Genomic DNA, 16588 nt, shown 5'->3' with positions numbered 1-16588 from the left:
GGTGATGTCTATCCTATAGATAGCTGAAATGTATGGGGAGAAGGGAGGAGGACAGGGATGGATGTGTATTAGGAAGTCACTGGCAGACAGGTGGTGGATGTCTGAAAGGTATGAACCAACAAACTCCTCTGTGAGTGAAACACAGGCCACAGGACTGAGTTTTAGGAGACCCACAGCTAATGGCAGAGGGCAAGGGAAAAGGAAGGAGGGTCCCACTTACACACACAGATGGTCACACGCGCACACAGCCACTCTGGGCTTAGGTGCTTCCCAGTGCCAGCTGAGATCCTCTTCCTCCTGTTCCATTCTTGAAACTTACTCATTTTTCAAAGCACAACTCAAATTTCTGCAGCCCCCCATTAGAATTTAAACTCTTGTTCATCTCTTTAATACCCATAGTGTTCAGCGTAATGTTTGGCACATAATAGGTGCTAAATGAGTATCTGTTGAGCCACATAATTAAAGGGACAAATGGTTTGGGGATGACAGTGACTCTGAGCCATACCTCTTTCATTTGTGAAATGGAATAATCACCGTTAAGATTAAGTGAGATATGTAGGTAAAGCATTTAGTACGGTACGTGGAACATGGCTGTTCTTTAACTGGTAAGTATTATTATTAGTCCACAGCAACTGGGGAAATAGTCTAATAGAAGTCTAGCATGAAGAATTTTGGGAAAGAAGAAACATCCACCAAGGCCAAGTCCCTTTGTGTGTCAGTCGGCTTTCTCTCTCACACATACACGCACACAGGCTCGTATGCACAGGGAAAGATGTTAAGCAAAACATAAAGCTCCTCCACTGATAGCCTATATCATCTGGATTTTTCTCCCAACATAAAAAGAGATTCTTAGTCATCTAAATTTGGTGCTACCATGGATAGTTGAAATGACCTCCATGGCTGGTTTCATGATTTTAACATCAAAATCGTTGGGGATTTCTAGCGGATGACAGTCCCACCTGTATGCTTTGGTTTTTATTGGATTCCTTAGGTAAAAGTGTGCTTGCATTTTGGAGGCTGCTTTGGGAGGGAAACAGGGTGCCCAAGAATCCTAGAATCAGCAACATCGCGTTGTCCAGCCTATCGCAGACAGAAATCACTGCCCCTGCACAAAACGCTCTCTGTGTTCAAACAAAGCAGCTGTGTGGCCTTCCAGCAGAGTTCTCGCTCCTCAGCTGAGACCTGAGGCGGGCTGAGGATGCAGAACAAAGACCTGGCATCTGGAGGCCCAGCTGGGTGAAAGGGCCCCAGCTTTTCAACAACCCGACAGTTCCCTTTTATCACAGCATATCCCTCCCGGTCAGCAACTTTCTCCTCACCTTTGGGCCTGAGTGTGCACCCAAAGCCAGGAGTTTATCCACTAGAATGAGAACTCTAAAAACCAAGTCTCCTATCTGGGGCTGTGGCCCACTTCCTTAGGACTCGGCTTCCCTGGAGGCCAGGCCCAAGGGACCCCTGCTGCCTGCCCCTCTTCTGCCCTCCGTTGCTCAGTCCTCATGTCAGTGAGAAGGGCAAGCCAGGCCCTTCTCCTTCCCCTCCAAAGCCCAGCCTCTTAGGCTGTGTTCTCCGCCCCTTACTCCCCTCCCCCACCTGCTCCCCCACCCCTTTTCTCGGCATAAGGGACCTTTTCTATTTGCAGAGCCTAAAGAAGCTGGTTGCCAAGGTGACAGGAGCAGGAACAGCAGGGAGCTTGCCATGGGGGAGGGGCTTTGCCCCCAAACAGCTGTCAGTGGGAGCAGTCCCAGCTGGGACTGGAGGGTCTGCCTGCTCTGGGAGGAAGCAGCCCCCAGGAGAACACATTCCTCTCTGCCATACTCCCCGACTACCCCACTGCAAGTCTCCACTGGTTACTTTCCCTGGGGGCAGCCAGCCAGCCAGCTCAAAAAATGCTCCAATAACAAACAAAAAATGCGTGCACGCTCGCTTGCTTTCTCTCTCCCAGACACACACACACACACACACACACACACACACACACACACACACGCGCATGCTCAAGCACGCTCTTCTCTCCTGCTCTCAGATCCCTTGGTTCATTGACAGTGGGTTGGCTGGGCAGGAGGCCAGAAGTCACCTCTGCCCAGGGAACTGTGTAGCCCAAGACAGGTGCTGCTCCTGGCTGCCCTGCACTAGGTCCTAAGAATGATTTCAGTCCTTTTTGTCCAGGAGCCCTGAGAGGATCTTCCCCTACTAAACCTCCCCAGCTGCCTTCCATCTGGGAGGTGGGAGTCGGGAAGCGCAATCTCCAGGCTTACAGAGAGGAAGGGGTGGGAGAGAGGAAGAATGAACGGGATAGTGGGAGGCAGAACAATGCAGGCCCACTGCTTTGTGTCTCTGGGAAGAGGTTCTTTGTGGGACTGCAGCTCACAGCTGCTCCAGAGAAAGTTCTGTGAAGCCACTGGTCTCTGCACTGCATTCTAGCCAGGCACTGTTAGGCTTAGGCCCTTGGGCCTCAAGCCTGTCACCTGTTGGTGTTTACCTTTACATGGGGTCTCCACCAGACTCTGCAAACCCTGAATAGGCTTAGACCTCCCCAGACTCTTTCAGCTTTGGGTCAGAAACAGGAAAGGCTGAGGAGGCCCCAGATTACTGTAAGAACTGAGAGGGACAATCTGGCTTGAGATGAAGAATAGTGTTTGACTCGGCCCCCAGTCCTGCCACTTACTACTTAGGTGACTTTGAGTGCATGACAGCTGTAGTAAGCTCCTGGAGAACCTCTCTGAGCTTCAGTTTGCTCATCTGTAAAATGGATAAGGACACCTACTGGACAGGGATCTTTACAGGGTTTAAAGAAGCGTGATGCGTACAACTCAGGGCACGTTATCTAGCACATGGTGGACGTCCTGTGAATGCTGGTCCTGTTTCTGTCCAGTTTTCTTGAGAACTGAGTTGCCTAGCAGCCTTAGGAGGAACCCAAGAACTAGTCTTTCTTTTCAACAGCGTTAGAACTTGGGGTGCTGGCTTAGATTTAGAAAGAGGTTACTTTCAGCCTGGGCCGGAAGGGGGTTCTCAGGAAGGCTTGAGATGCAGATAGTCCTCCAGGGCATATGCAGATTGAACGAGAAACTAGAAGTGCCCATTTGGGGTCTCAGCTCTAGTCCAAGCTGCTTTCAACGCACTGAAAGAGCCCCCAGTCTACCCTTCTGAGCCTGACTTTCTTTTTCCATAAAAGGAAGAGGCTGGGCCACTTTCTGGAGAAAGCCATGCCAGACAGTGAGAAACATCTGAAGCCACAGGGCTGTGAGGCCTCCGTGGGGAGGCGCCTTTCTTGGCTCAGCGGTGACTGCTGGAATGCAGCGACTGACCCTTTGCCCCTGGGTGATTTCTGAAGCCTCGAGAAGGTGAATGAGGGATTTTGACCCCGTTTCCTCCTAACTCAGTGCCATGTGCACTGCTTTGCTTTTCTCTGCCTGGGAACCTTCCCCACTCTGTCGGGTCACGTGCTCATGCCGCAAGGCTCATGTGCAGTGTCCTCTGAGGGACGGCGTCTCTGACCCATTCTGCCTGGCAGGCAGCTGACCATCTGTGCCCACACTGTGCCTGGTACTTAGTCCTAAAATAGAATTTATGAAGTGGAATGGATTTGCTTCTATATCTGGCTCCCTTCTTTTGACTGCACACTCCTTTAGGGGAAAAAAATCCTATCCTATTTTGCCAAAGATGTATTGAGATATATTCTTAATGTATTTTCTCAAGAAAAAGACCCGCAGGTTAGACTGCATGGTAAAACGGTTTGAGAGAGGACTGCGGTTAGTGGTTGTCTCAGGGATGCGATCAGCGTGACTCTCTCTTTAATGCAAAGCCGTGTGCTCTGCCACTCTATTTATTTCTATGGTAAAATAGCGTGGTCTTGTTGCCTAGACCGATAGGCCTGGCTTCTTGGGCTCTTGGCAGATGTTCCCATGAAAGATTGCCTACAATGGGCAGCATGCGGATAGTTTTAGTAGGCAGGGAAAGGGGTCTAGCAGGGCATGTGGATTCACTGGACCTGCCTCACAAGCAAGCTCCTAGATTTATTCTCAAGTGTCACCCTCACTGGCAAGCCTTTCCTAGCTCCTCTCCTCAAGGCCAGATAGCTCCTCTGTTCTGACAGTGCTCAGAGCTTAGATCCATTATGGCATATGCACTGCACTTATATCTGTCTCCCCAGCTAGACTGTGGAGGGCAGGACCTGAGTCTCATTTATCTCTGCACACCTAGAATTGGCAACATGACTGGCAAATACTAATCAACAAATGCTTGCTGAATGATGAGAAAAAATAAACTTCCTACATTCCCATCTCCCTGTCTGGTTCTCACATGCTTCTGGCTAGCCCCTGGCCTTTTTGCTGAGTCTTGGAGAATTTCAAAATAGTTCAACTGCCCGCCTCCAGCCACTCCAGGTTGTGCCCACAGCTCCAGAGCTGTGGCTGTGTACCCTGATTCATCGCTGTGCCCACTGTGCAGAAGGACTCCTTTATTCCAACTGACATGGCTGCCCTGCATAAAGTTAGACCAGAAGCATGGCACAGAGCCAGGAGCTGATGGACTCTTCCAGACAGGGAGGGAGAAGAGAAAGACCCATGGCTGGTATCTTTGCAAATCCATGGGAAAAAGGAAAGTCTGAAAGTCTCCTTCTGACTCATGGCCCTGAGTTTTCTGGGAAAGGATTCTTGCTTCCTGAAGACCTTACCTGGTGCAATGAGGGGGTGGGCAGCCACAGCAGGAACCGTCCGGCTGAGCCCAGCCCGGCCCTCCATGCTCCCTGGCACACTGCTGTTGCCATCTCCTTTCTTGAGTGGCTCCATCACACTGTCAGCTATGCCAGGCTTGGCACCTGCGGGGGAAGCCTGAGCAGTATTTCTGCTCTGTGCTGGGGTAGGCAGAGGTTGGCCACTGCCTGGCGTGGGTTTCAGGGCCAAGCTGGGCAGGACAGGCTGAGTGGGGGTGGGGCCTGAGGCTGCTGCTGCTGGCGTCTGCTGTGTTCGGAGGGTCAAGTTCTGTACCTGGAAAAGAGGGGTCTGTGGGAGTCCAGAGAATGTGGTAGGAGCAATGCCAGTACACAACTAAGAGGGAGAGAGGGATGGATCCAGGAATGGCTGAATAGAACAGGAGGTTGTCAAATCAGAGAGAGAGAGAATGTGTTAGGGGCTGGAAGAGGAACCAGAAGCACGTGGAGTTGCTAAAGAGGGCCAGAGAGTTCACTGTGACTGCATCCAGCAGCAGAAGAGGCTGAGTTCTGAGAAAGGCCTGCTGCCCAGCTGGGCGGGCAGGGGTGGGGAGGCAGGGCTCTGTCCCTTCTGTTGACCTCCCTCCTCCCCTACACTTTCAGGACTGGATGCACACCACCCAGAAATAATTCCCAGCGTCGGGGAGCATGGGGCTTCCCGCACTGGAAAAGGCCAGGGCAAAAGTGGAAGTTAACTGACCAGCAAGGTCACCAGGCAAATATCTTGTCTCAGAATAAGGTTGCCACCGGCCCTTCCAAGACTGCCGGCATGCTGACTCAGCCTGGTCCCTGGCGCCCTCTGCTGGACACATGGAGGCTGTGCCAGACTGAAAATCCTGCTAACAGCCCTCTCCCATCGCCCTCCCCATTCTGTAGATGAGGATGGGGGGAGGCGAGTGGTAGGGGTTCCTTCCCCCGCTGCCCACAGAATCTTCCCAGCCACAGTAGTATCTGTGCACTCCTAGTAGAGCAGGACATATCTCTGCTCCCTCTTCCATGCCATTTTTCTCGAGTCCTGGCAGCGGTACCATGTGTAACCAGAGTGGGACTTTCCACTTATGGAGCAGCAGCAGCCAGACCAGCAATCCTGGGGCAGGTGTAAAGCATGGAGGGTAGCACAGCCCAGCCCTCCCTGGCAATCATGCTGGCCTCAGCAGGCTGCCCTCTGGCTCCTGACCTGTGTTTGAAGGAACAAAACAGAGCCAGGAGGGGCCGAGGCCTTCTGGAGGAGGGTAGACGCATAGGCCTGGGGGCACTGGGGTGTCCTGTCTCCCGCCTGCTTTCCTAGCTGATCCCAGCCTCTCCTTGTGCCCCTCCCCAGTATCAGTGCCCCTCTACGGGGGTGCCCACCCCCCTGCCCTCCCACAAGCATGGAGTCCTCACCTGGGCGGGGGTGGGGGGCCGGGCGGGGGAGCCAGTGCCGAGCTCAGGCTGCACAGTAGCGACGGTGGCCGTGGGCGTGAAGATGAGCTGAGGGGACAAAGGAACAGTGCCGCCTAGGCTCCTAGCTACCTGCACCAGGTTACCTGGCTGGGCCTGGAATCACAGGAAACGAGGCGCCTTTTACCTGCCCGATGTGGACTCAGCCACAGGACACAACTGTTTAGCCCAGGAGTGGCTATGAGGAAGGGCAGGACGGTAGAAGCAGAAAGACAAGGAAGGGGGAGTCCAGGGGGAGCGCCTGCCTTTCTCCAGAGGCTCGTTGCGTCCTGATCCAGGCTTGGTGCAGGGGTGGGTGGGGAGAGCCGCTCTGGGGCTACACCAAAGCCGAGTTCCCTTCAGAACCCTCTGTGAGGGGATCATCCTAGGGGAGACCGATATCCCCAGGATACACTGAAGCCACCGCCTCCTCAGCATCCTGGGAAGCGAGACGGATGCCCTAGGACCACTTTGCAGGTCTAACCCCCTGCTGAACCCAGGCCTGAGCCAGGACGAGACTGCCCTCCAGGGGATCAAGTTCGATGTATCCTTTTGGTCATTTTCTAGTCAAAGTTAGGTTCAGAGGGGCCTGGAGACAACAACGGCAGAGGAAGCGGACTGCCTGGAGCCGTCCTCGTGTCTGAATCCCATCCTGTGGGGTGCAGGATCCATGGTGTTCTCTGCATGACACCTCGACCTCCGTGGGAGTCTAGCTCTGCGTCAGTGTGGATGTGCTGGTGCCTTGACAGGGTGATTTCCCTAGAACTCTGCGATAGCGCAGCTGTGCTTGTTCCTCTGTGGGTGTATGCCCTGCTCTGGGGAGGGAGGCAGACAGGCAGGCGTCACGACCCCAGTGGAGTAGAACACAGGGACAAGAAACCTGCAGACACAGTCAGCTTTGGGCAGCAGCATCACAGTGTGTCTGTCCAGTTCCCTAGGAGATGGAAGTCTGTTTCATGCCTTGTGCCTAAGAGGCTGTTCCCTGGGGATGGAGATGGGCTTCAAATAATGAACTTGGGGCCAAGAGCAAATGTGTGGGACCAAGACCAGACAAGCTCCGAAGGTTACGTCCTGGCCATAAGAGCAAAGAGAGGCGTGGGACTGTGTTACTTTTGGGATAGTGTGTCAAGGGCCCGCAGGAGCAGACTTTAGAATGGGAGGTATGAGACACGACCCACGGCGACTGAGCCCTAGCTGAGGCTGCATGCTATTGCCACCCAGGGAGTATGCTGCCATTTTCCCAGGGCATTCTCCTAAATCTTAGGGACTTGGTAGGCTCTTAAGGACTTTCGCACCCCTCAGGGACAGGTACAAAGGAAAGAACTGGTGCTATCCTGAGTACATCCTGCCCAAACAAGCTCACCTGACCTCTGATTAGAATGGGGGCCCAGCTGGGAGGGCAATGGAGGCACGCTGAAGCTGGAAAGCATCTTTGGCCCTTGACTTAGAGGTGGCCAGTCCTTGTAAGGATGGTGGGAAGGGGAAGACCCCATTTCTGTCAAGCACATGGATGTCTGGGTGTCCAGGACCACCTGGGCATGAACCACTCTGCCCATCCTGATTAATTTTGAGGAGTTTCTGATAAGGGGACACTTCTGTTTCACTCTAGGAGGCGAAGGAAAGGTGGCATCGCGGGTAACTTTCTCTGTTTCAGCCTGGAGCCCCACCCTTCGTGACTCCTCGAGGCTGTACCAAAGCTTCCACTCAGCCTTCCAGGCCCCCTTCTTTATCCCACCCCTCATCTCCTTCCCCTGCCCCTAGTGCTTCCTCCCCACCCTTCTCCAGCTCCCAGCTTCTCTGCCTCTGTCCTGGTGCCCCTGAGCCATGGCCCTAACCATGGGTACTCACCATCTGTGCCCTCAGGTACATCTGTGCTTGGCTCGCAGTCAGGGCTGGGGAAGACGTGTTGCCCAAGAGCACAGCCTGCTGAGCGATGCCTGAGGCTGCTGCAGAGTTCACGCTCTGGGCCCTGTTGAGGAGCTGGGCTGCTGCTGGGGAGGCTGCCAGGTTGATCTGATGTGCGGTAGGAGACAGGAGGTTCTGTTGGTGAACTGTGTCCCCCTCATCCATTTCTTTCTCCCTCCTCTTCTGCTCCTTGGTTTATTCAGCCTCCTTCAGGACCATCTGTGGTCCTTGGCCTTGGAGCATCCCCCAGCCCTGCCCCATCTCTGACCTTGGTGCAGAGTTGCAGGGGGATCCGATGTTGGGAGAACTGAGCTATCCACAGAGAGCCCTGACATTGGGAGGATGACAGGAAGTTACTAACCTAAAGGTCAGTAAGAGACATGTCCTTTTCTTTTTCTTCCCGGCAGGAGCAATGGATTCCAGCCGTGATGTTACATGGCTACAGATTCACCATAATTGGGTCTGGGAACTTGGGCATTTTGGTCCTGGGGCTGTGGACTCTGCTGCTGCTCTCCCATTCTACTCACCGAAGATGACTGGGCCGGGGCCTGTGCAGACACATTGCTGCCTGAAGTGCTTCCTTGTCTGTTGGCTACCAGGCTTGCCTAGGAAAGAACAAACTCCTCTTAGAGTCCTAGACTTCCCCCAGTCACTCCTGGGCTCTCATCATCCACAGGAGGTGCTGCAGGATGGTGTTAAGGAGAAGAGCCTCTGGAGGTCAGCCCCCAACCTGCCTCTGTGTGGCCCACAGCAAGCATCCTGCATCCTCTGTGAATAGGTGAGGATGGTAACAGTACCTGCCTGATAGGATTGCTGAGAGGACTGAATAAGGCAAGGCACTGCCACTGAGCACTCCAACTGTTAGGCCATGGCCTTCGGTGTGTGGAGCCCTCCGCTCCACCGCCATCACGCCCGGCCACCGCCATCACGCCCGGCCACCGCCACACACCCGGCCACCGCCATCACGCCCGGCCACCGCCACACACCCGGCCACCGCCATCACGCCCGGCCACCGCCACACACTCGGCCACCGTCATCACACCCAGCCACCACCCCCACACAGAGAATTTGCAGACATGAGCAATAGTGTCCAAGCTGCCCTTCTCCCTGTGGCCAGCTTCTCATCCTTCAAGTGTCAGCTCCAGTGTTACTCCAGCAGACAGGCCTTTCCTGACCATGCAATGCAAGGCCGTCCACTTTGCCCTTCGGTCAGAGCAATCTGTTCTTCTCTTTCATGGTGCTTATTATAACTTAGAGATTTAAATATTTTGTTTCCTTGGCTATTTTGGTTCCTGTTTACTTGCTGTCTCCCATTAGAAGTGCCAAGAAGACAGGGTGCTCAGTATACCCAGTGCCTGATATAAACTTTGCATGCAGAAGGTGCATAAAATGTTTTTCTAAATGGATAAATAAATGTGTTCTCAGCTAAGGAGGAGAGACAGCAACAACGGGCAGACAAGATAAATAGGCAGTGCCCTTCGGTCATGAATGCTTCCCTGGAACCCACAGTCCTTTCCCTAGACCCGCGGTAAGGTGGTTAGGAGAGGGGATCCCCGCACTTCTTCCCTGGGCTAGCATTCCGCCACTCCACTCACTAGCTGCATGACCCAGGGCCCTGTCCTTCACCTGCTAAAAGGAGATAATGACAGTAGTACCCGCATCACAAGGACTTCTTTAGGTTGTAGTAAGAGAAGGATGTGAAGCATGGGTGCAGTGCCTGCTTCCTCTCCCTTTCGCTTCCACAACCAGGACACCTGGCACCAGCCTTGAGGTCCTTCCCAAATCTCACCTGTTGCACGGCCGCCAGGCTCTGGAGCTGGGCGCTGCTGAGGTGCTGCTGCTGGAGCGCTGCAGTCTGCAGCATGAGGTGCTGCTGCTGGGCGGCGTACATCTGCTGCAGGTACTGAGCAGCCGTGCTGGGCTGTCTGTGTAGAGCCTGCTGGATCACCTGAGAGGAGGGAGGAGGGAGAAGAGCCAGGCTGGCAGCTGCCACACAGAATACCCCTTTGGCAGTAATGCCTTGCCTACCCCAGGCCTCTGTAACTGCTCAGGAGACACCAAGATCTGTGACCACCACCATAGCCAATTGTGGCCACTCTCTAGAACAGTGGGAGGACAGCTGTTCGCAGAGCTTCTTCATCAAGTCTAACCTTATCTATCTTGCCTGTCTCTGCAGCTCCTCCCCAGCACGGCCTGCTCCTGCATCATCCGCCTTGGTGAGGAGAATCAGAGCTGCACACCATTGCTTTAATCAACTCTTGGGCAGTGAGGGAGGCTCAGGGAGATAGAAGGGTCTCCACCAGGCTTGTCAGGCACTCCTCTCCCTCTGTCACTCTGCAGCCTCAGATAAGGGTGAAGCTCAATAAGGCAGGGAAAAGAATGGGGGTGGAGGGAAGAGCAAAGTCAGCAGGGGGCCTACTCCAGCTTCAGCAACAGCCAGCCACAGGAAAACTTAGATGGAGGCAACGCCTTCTCCTTGAGGCTGGGGCTGTAAGGCAGACTTGGGGCTGCTCCCCAGGCCCACAGCTTCTCAGAGTCCCATCAATCCCTTAGAAGAAGGTTGCCTGGGTCTTGCAGAGCAGACCAGTGCTACAGGGACAGCACACTCCCCTTTTATTCTTTTTTTATTTTTATTTTTTGAGATGGAGTTTTGCTCTTGTTGCCCAGGCTGGAGTGCAGTGGTGCAATCTTGGCTCACTGCAACCTCTACCTCCCAGGTTCAAGTGATTCTCCTGCCTCAGCCTCCCAAGGAGCTGGAATTACAGGTGCCTGCCACCATGCCTGGCTAATTTTTTTGTATTTTTAGTAGAGACAGGGTTTTACCATGTTGGTCAGGCTGGTCCTGAACTCCTGACCTCAGGTGATCTGCCCGTCTCAACCTCCTAAAGTGCTGGGATTACAGGCATGAACCACTGTGCCCGGCCCCCTTTTATTCTTTCCCTCCCTCTCTCTTTCTCTCCATCATTCCCTCTTTTTAGCTTCTGTCTCCCATTCCCTGACCTTGCTGCTTATTCCTTCTTTCCTGATGGGATTGGCCAATCTCCTGGAAAGGATAAAAGGCTGCCCTTTGATCCTCCCCATCCCCAGGAACAAAGAACAGCGAGTGCCTTTCCCTAGCCCTAAGATCCTCTGTCTTCTTCCTGTGAGTCCCAGAGACATTTCTCCTCCCTTCTACCACTGGCCACCCTCCTGCCATCTCTTCCCAGTTGATGCCTTGCAGTGGCCTTGACCAGGCTTCTCCCTATTTTCTACCCTTACCTCTGCTGAATCCCTGGCCACAGGTAGCTCCTGACCGTGGGCCCCATCTTGGCGAGCAAGCCTTGCCAGGACGGGGCCCAGGGTCAGGTCAGGCTTTCCCCAGGTTGGTGTGACTTCTAGGGCTGACAGCTCTAGGACAAAACAGCCTCTGGCTCAGATTTGGGGTTCTGTAAAAACAGCCTGCTATTATAGCAGATCCTCCGTGGGCTCTGGCGTCTCCCCAGACATCCCCATCCCAACTCTTCCACATGCTGCCCCCAGATTCCACTCCTCTGATGTGAACACCCCTCTCCGAGATCCTGTTTTATTTTAACTCTATTCTTTTTCCCTCCTGCTCTCCCAGAATTATTTGTCAGTATTCCCTTTGCCTAGGCCTTTCTATTAGACTCCTGAAAGTGACCTCCCCAGCAGTCCAGCCCGCGTAGTTGAGATCCTGTGACCCTTCCTCATAAAAGGATGTCAACGAAGGGAGACAGGAGGAGTCCAGAATGGTTCTGCGTGCAACCTTGGGTGATTCCACTCGCCAGAGCAGAACCCCAGACCCCCTTTTGCCTAGAATTGTGATGAATGGCAGGAGTGGGTACATCCGAATGTCGTGGCTAGAACTCAGAGCTAAGGTCCTCATGCATGATGGGCCAGGGCCAGGGCCAGGTGCTGGGGTTGGGGGCAAGGGTTGGGGGCAAAGGTAGGGGCAGGAAACATGGATTCACTAAGCACGAGGTGGAAATAACTGGGAGAGGGAAGAGTCCAGGGTATCTGATGGCGTCGTCTTTAACTCGGGTTTTCAGGCCCTCTTACTGTCTGCTGTGTGTTCTCCCCTATTCCCTTATCTGGGCCTAAGTTCAAAGCAGGATGAGGTCACTTTTCTAGTATACCCAAACTGTAATAGCAAAGTCACTGCGAGTAAACACTTCTCAGCTGTGGTCTCTCTTTTCTGCCTGTATTATCCGGGAACCTCAAAAAAAAAAAAAAAAATTGTAGTGATTAAGAACATAGGTCTGGGGAGAGTTAGCTTCAATTTTTTTGTCTTTACCTGAATGACCTTGGACAAGTTATTACCTTCTCTGAGCCCCAGTTTTCTCAACTACAGAATTGTGCCTAATAATAACCAAAAGGATAACTGTGCAAAATGCTTAGTACCGTGTCAGGCACACAGCAGATGGTAGTGCATGGCCCTGACTGCATTTAGGAGCAGTGAGCTGCCACCTGGAAGGCCTTGTGGATGACATTTGCCAACTGCTGCTTTAGGGGAGAAGGTAAAAAGCTGCAATGACAAAGGATTATTTGGGGGTTCTTTTTGGTTTTTGGTCTTTGAAAAAATGAGATTTGTTCTTCACCGGACAATGGTCATTTAGAGAGTGGGTCTGGGTTGCGGCTGAGCAGCTCTTGGTCATGTATTATTTGTTACTGTTACTTGTCTGCCCTTTACACTTTCACACACGTGTCCTCCAAACTCCCTGGCTGGGCCATTTTGCATCCTTCACCCCCTGTAACAATACACAAATGTATATCTACGAACTCACTCCCATATGCCCGTTCTAGAGTCCACATCTAGATTATCCCACCAGACCATGCCAACACCTCCTCCTTGCTAGCTCTGGAGATGATTAAGGAGTATAATTCCCAGATCAATTAGAATCTTACCTGCACGGTCTGCCGGTCTGGAATACCACTGTACACAGAAATCTGGGGCCCAGTGGGGCGGCCACTTCCACCACTGCTGCTGTTGTTGCAGCCACTGCTGCTACTGGCCCCGCTGGTACTGCTGGTGGCACAGGCACTGCTAGATGTATGAGGGACTGGCAGCTCATTCTCCATGGCCTGCAGTGTGGCGCAGTCAGGGTGCTCAGATGGCAGAAGGGCAGGCAGATGCTAGGAGGGAAGAGGCAGAAGTGAATGGTTTGACAGACACTTACTAGATAGAGAATGCTCACACAGTCGGCCTTTTGTATCCGTGGGTTTCACATCCATGGATTCAACCAACCATCGATCAAAAATATTTAAGAAACACGGTGTCTGTACTGAACATGTACACTTTTTCTTGTCATTATTCCCTAACCAATACAGTATAACAACTATTTGCATAGCATTTACATTGTATGAAGTATTACAAGTAATCTAGAGATGGTTTAAAGTATATAGGAGGATGTGGGTCAGTTATATACAAATATTATGCCACTTTATATTAGGGACTTGAGCTTCCATGAATTTTGGCATCCAAGGGGATTCCTGGAACCAGTCCTCTGTGGATACCAAGTGACGACTATGCAGTATATACATCAGCATTCCAAACCGTCTGTGGTGGGGCCACTTGGGAACTGAGGTCTCTGTTTTTTGAGACTGGAGTTTCACTTTATTACTAAGGCTGGAGTGCAGTGGTGCGATCTTGGCTCACGGCAATCTCCATCTCCTGGGTTCAAGCGATTCTCGTGCCTCAGCCTCCTGAGTAGCTGGGATTACAGGCAACCGCCACCATGCCCAGCTAATTTTTGTATTTTTAGTAGAGACAGGGTTTCGCCATGTTGGCCAGGCTGGTCTTGAACTCCTGATCTCAGGTGGTCTGCCTGCCTTGACCTTCCAAAGTGCCGGGATTATAGGCATGAGCCACCGTGCCTGGCCACTTGGGAACTGAGGTCTTTAGACACACGCGCCCTCAGAAGGACACAGGGCAGACTTGGTTCACTGACTGACATTTGAAATCAGGTCTGGCTGATTCTAAAGCCTGTGACCTGTTCATTCTGCCGGAGGAGGCAAAACTAGGAGACAGACTTCCTATAACGTTCACCCTAGCGGTGATCTCAGGGATCACCTCTCACCCTATCTGCCTTTTCATCTTTGGGGTGGGGACACTGAACATCGGAGAATTTACTATTTGTCCCTATTTATACAGCCACCTAGTGAAAGCAGTAGGATTAAAAATCTACAGAGAAGGCTGGGTGTGGTGGCTCACACCTGTAATCCCAGCACTTTGGGAGGTTAAGGTGGGCGGATCATGAGGTCAAGAGATCGAGACCATCCTGGCCAACATGGTGAAACCCCATCTCTACGAAAAATACAAAAATTAGTTGGGCGTGGTGGTGTGTGCCTGTAGTTCCAGCTACTTGGGAGACTGAGGTAGGAGAATCACTTGAACCTGGGAGGCGGAGGTTGCAGTGAGCCGAGATCACACCACTGCACTCCAGCCTGGTGACAGAGTGAGACTTCGTCTAAAAAAAAAAAAAAAAAAAAAGAAATCTATAGAGAATAGAATAAGAGGAAGAGGTACATCAGAAGGCAGTCGAATAAACTGAGGTGTTTGTTAATTTAGTTTGCAAAGCCAGAAGAGCTCAAGTGTGTTTGAGGTCTCCATCTTTATTAGGTATGCACTTACTGAGTGCCCTCTGGACCTAACGCTCAGGAGGGTACCATACTGACCAATTTGGTCAAAATCTCAGGTTGTGGAATCAGAAAGACTTGGCTTTGTCCTGGCTCTGCCACTTTCTAGCTAGGAAATCCTGGCATGTCACACCTGTCTGACCTGTTTCTTAATCAATTAGATGTGATAGGATATGGGCTGTGGTGAACATAAAGAAAAGTGATGATGTAAGGTGCTCAGCAGAATGCCAAGCATATCCTGCGTGCTCTGTAAGCACTGGCTCTTGTGGCCTGGTTCACACTGCCCGGATCCAATAGATCAGGCCTCTCCTGAGACAGAACTGGCAGAACCTTCTGGAACCTCCTATCCCAGTCAGTAAGGAGGGCCAGAAATTCCTTCAGGGCTCATCCTATGGTCTGAATACAGAACTGGAAATTGCACCTTCCCTTGAGGCTGTGTGCTTGGCAGTGGAGAGGGGTTGGGAAAGAAGGAAAGGGTGGTGGGAGAGGCACACCCAGATCTGAGTTTAAGTTCCTCCTTTTTTCTTTTTCCATGCTCTTCTTAAACATCTTCATTTCTGTGTGGAGGCTGTTCCTTCTACCCATTCCTTCCTACATGGAAAAATAATGTTTGTCATCCCATCACAGACATTCAATCATCTGCTTGTAAAGTATACCGATTTAATAGGTGAAGAAAATATAATTTTTCACACTAATGAGAGCATGACTAGTGCAAAGAGCCAAAGTAATCATTACCATCCTGCTGTTATCTCCCCAATACTGCTCAGTTTCAGGGTTATCATTTCTCAGGCTGCCTTCTTCAGATTGGGAGAATTTCACTGTGGGCTGAAAAAAGTGTGGGTAAAGGCTAAAAGACAGGAATGTTGGGAGTCTGGAAACCCCAGGCCCTCTCAGGTGGCAGGCAGCAAGCTGCTTATGATTTCCAAGGCAGTGTAGCAGCCTGCAAGCTGCACTCTTGACCTTACTCTTTAAGCAGTGATTTTTCCTTATGTTCATATGTCTGCTTTTACTGCCATAGGGCAAGGTGCTTGTCCATGAATTAATTCCCTTTGTCCTGAGCTGCACTCAGTGCTGGGCCTTATTATGGCTGCTGACTTGCTAAGGATGCTTATGATAATGATGATGATGCAGGAATCAATGAAGCGGCAAAGTCAACAAGTACTTCCTATGCCTTGGTGCTGTCAAAATCCACTTTATCTTATGTTCTAGGGAGGGAAAATTAGGCTGTGTAAAAAGTGGTAGAAGGTATAATTCCTGATCTCACAGAAACTGAAACACTAATTGTAAAGATGAGGTGCAATTGAAATTATAAGGATCATCAAGCAACAAATCAGTAAATGAGAGTTCCATTCAAACACAGACTACCCCATAGAATACCAACATCTTCTCTTAGTCTCACCTCCCTTTTCCCAAATGTTGGCCAGAATTGGGTTTCATTTCTTGCTTTTCATTCCACACTAGAAAATCTCAACTGAAGTACTTATAAATATAAAAAATAAAATAGGAAAATAGGGCAGCAACCACAGCAAATTAAGAGGGTAGAATAATCTACATGCTGGATGATCAAGTCTCAGTTCTATTTCTGTGAGTGTAGTTAATCATACTGAATTGCACACTTAAAATCTAGTCATATTCTGACCTTCCCTCCTCTATCCTTTACGTGATTGAGAGAGCAATCAAGAGAGCGAGAAAGTGCGCTTGAAAGACAGCCACAGCTATCAAAAGCATGAGCTAGAACAGAAGCTGTGTGGAGTCTGTTCCTTCTATCCATTCCTTCCTAAATGGAAAAAATAATATTTATTTGTCATCCCATCACAGACATTCAGTCCTCTGCTTGTAGAGTATACCCATTTAAGAGGGGAAAAATATAATTTTTCAAATTAATGAGAGCATGATTAGCACAAAGAGCCAAAGTCATCATTA

General features: G+C 51.3%; 1 protein-coding gene across 25 annotated transcripts in view; it reads right to left on the bottom strand.

Moving 5' to 3' along the window:
• The window catches only part of PHC2 (polyhomeotic homolog 2), a 112331-nt gene that overhangs the window by 38894 nt on the left and 56849 nt on the right, over positions 1–16588 (bottom strand). For 8 of the 25 annotated variants that reach the window (XR_012422985.1, XR_012422984.1, XM_005544054.5 and 5 more), the window contains exons 2-7: positions 12935–13162; positions 9822–9980; positions 8560–8637; positions 7976–8140; positions 6092–6178; positions 4673–4985 (exon numbers count right to left, since the gene is read on the bottom strand). Coding sequence is in view for 17 of the 25 variants with exons in the window: in XM_005544054.5 (XP_005544111.3) it covers positions 4673–4985; positions 6092–6178; positions 7976–8140; positions 8560–8637; positions 9822–9980; positions 12935–13108 (976 nt within the window). In the remaining 8 variants the exon portion in view is untranslated. Of the gene's footprint in view, positions 1–4672; positions 4986–6091; positions 6245–7975; positions 8141–8559; positions 8638–9821; positions 9981–12934; positions 13163–15159; positions 15257–16588 lie in introns of all 25 variants that reach the window. The other 17 variants (XR_012422982.1, XM_045375204.2, XM_074013054.1 and 14 more) reach the window with 6 other exon arrangements.

This window comes from Macaca fascicularis, chromosome 1, assembly GCF_037993035.2.
Source record: "Macaca fascicularis isolate 582-1 chromosome 1, T2T-MFA8v1.1".
In the NCBI taxonomy this organism is placed as follows: domain Eukaryota; kingdom Metazoa; phylum Chordata; class Mammalia; order Primates; family Cercopithecidae; genus Macaca; species Macaca fascicularis.
This window is presented reverse-complemented; position numbering and strand designations above follow the sequence as displayed.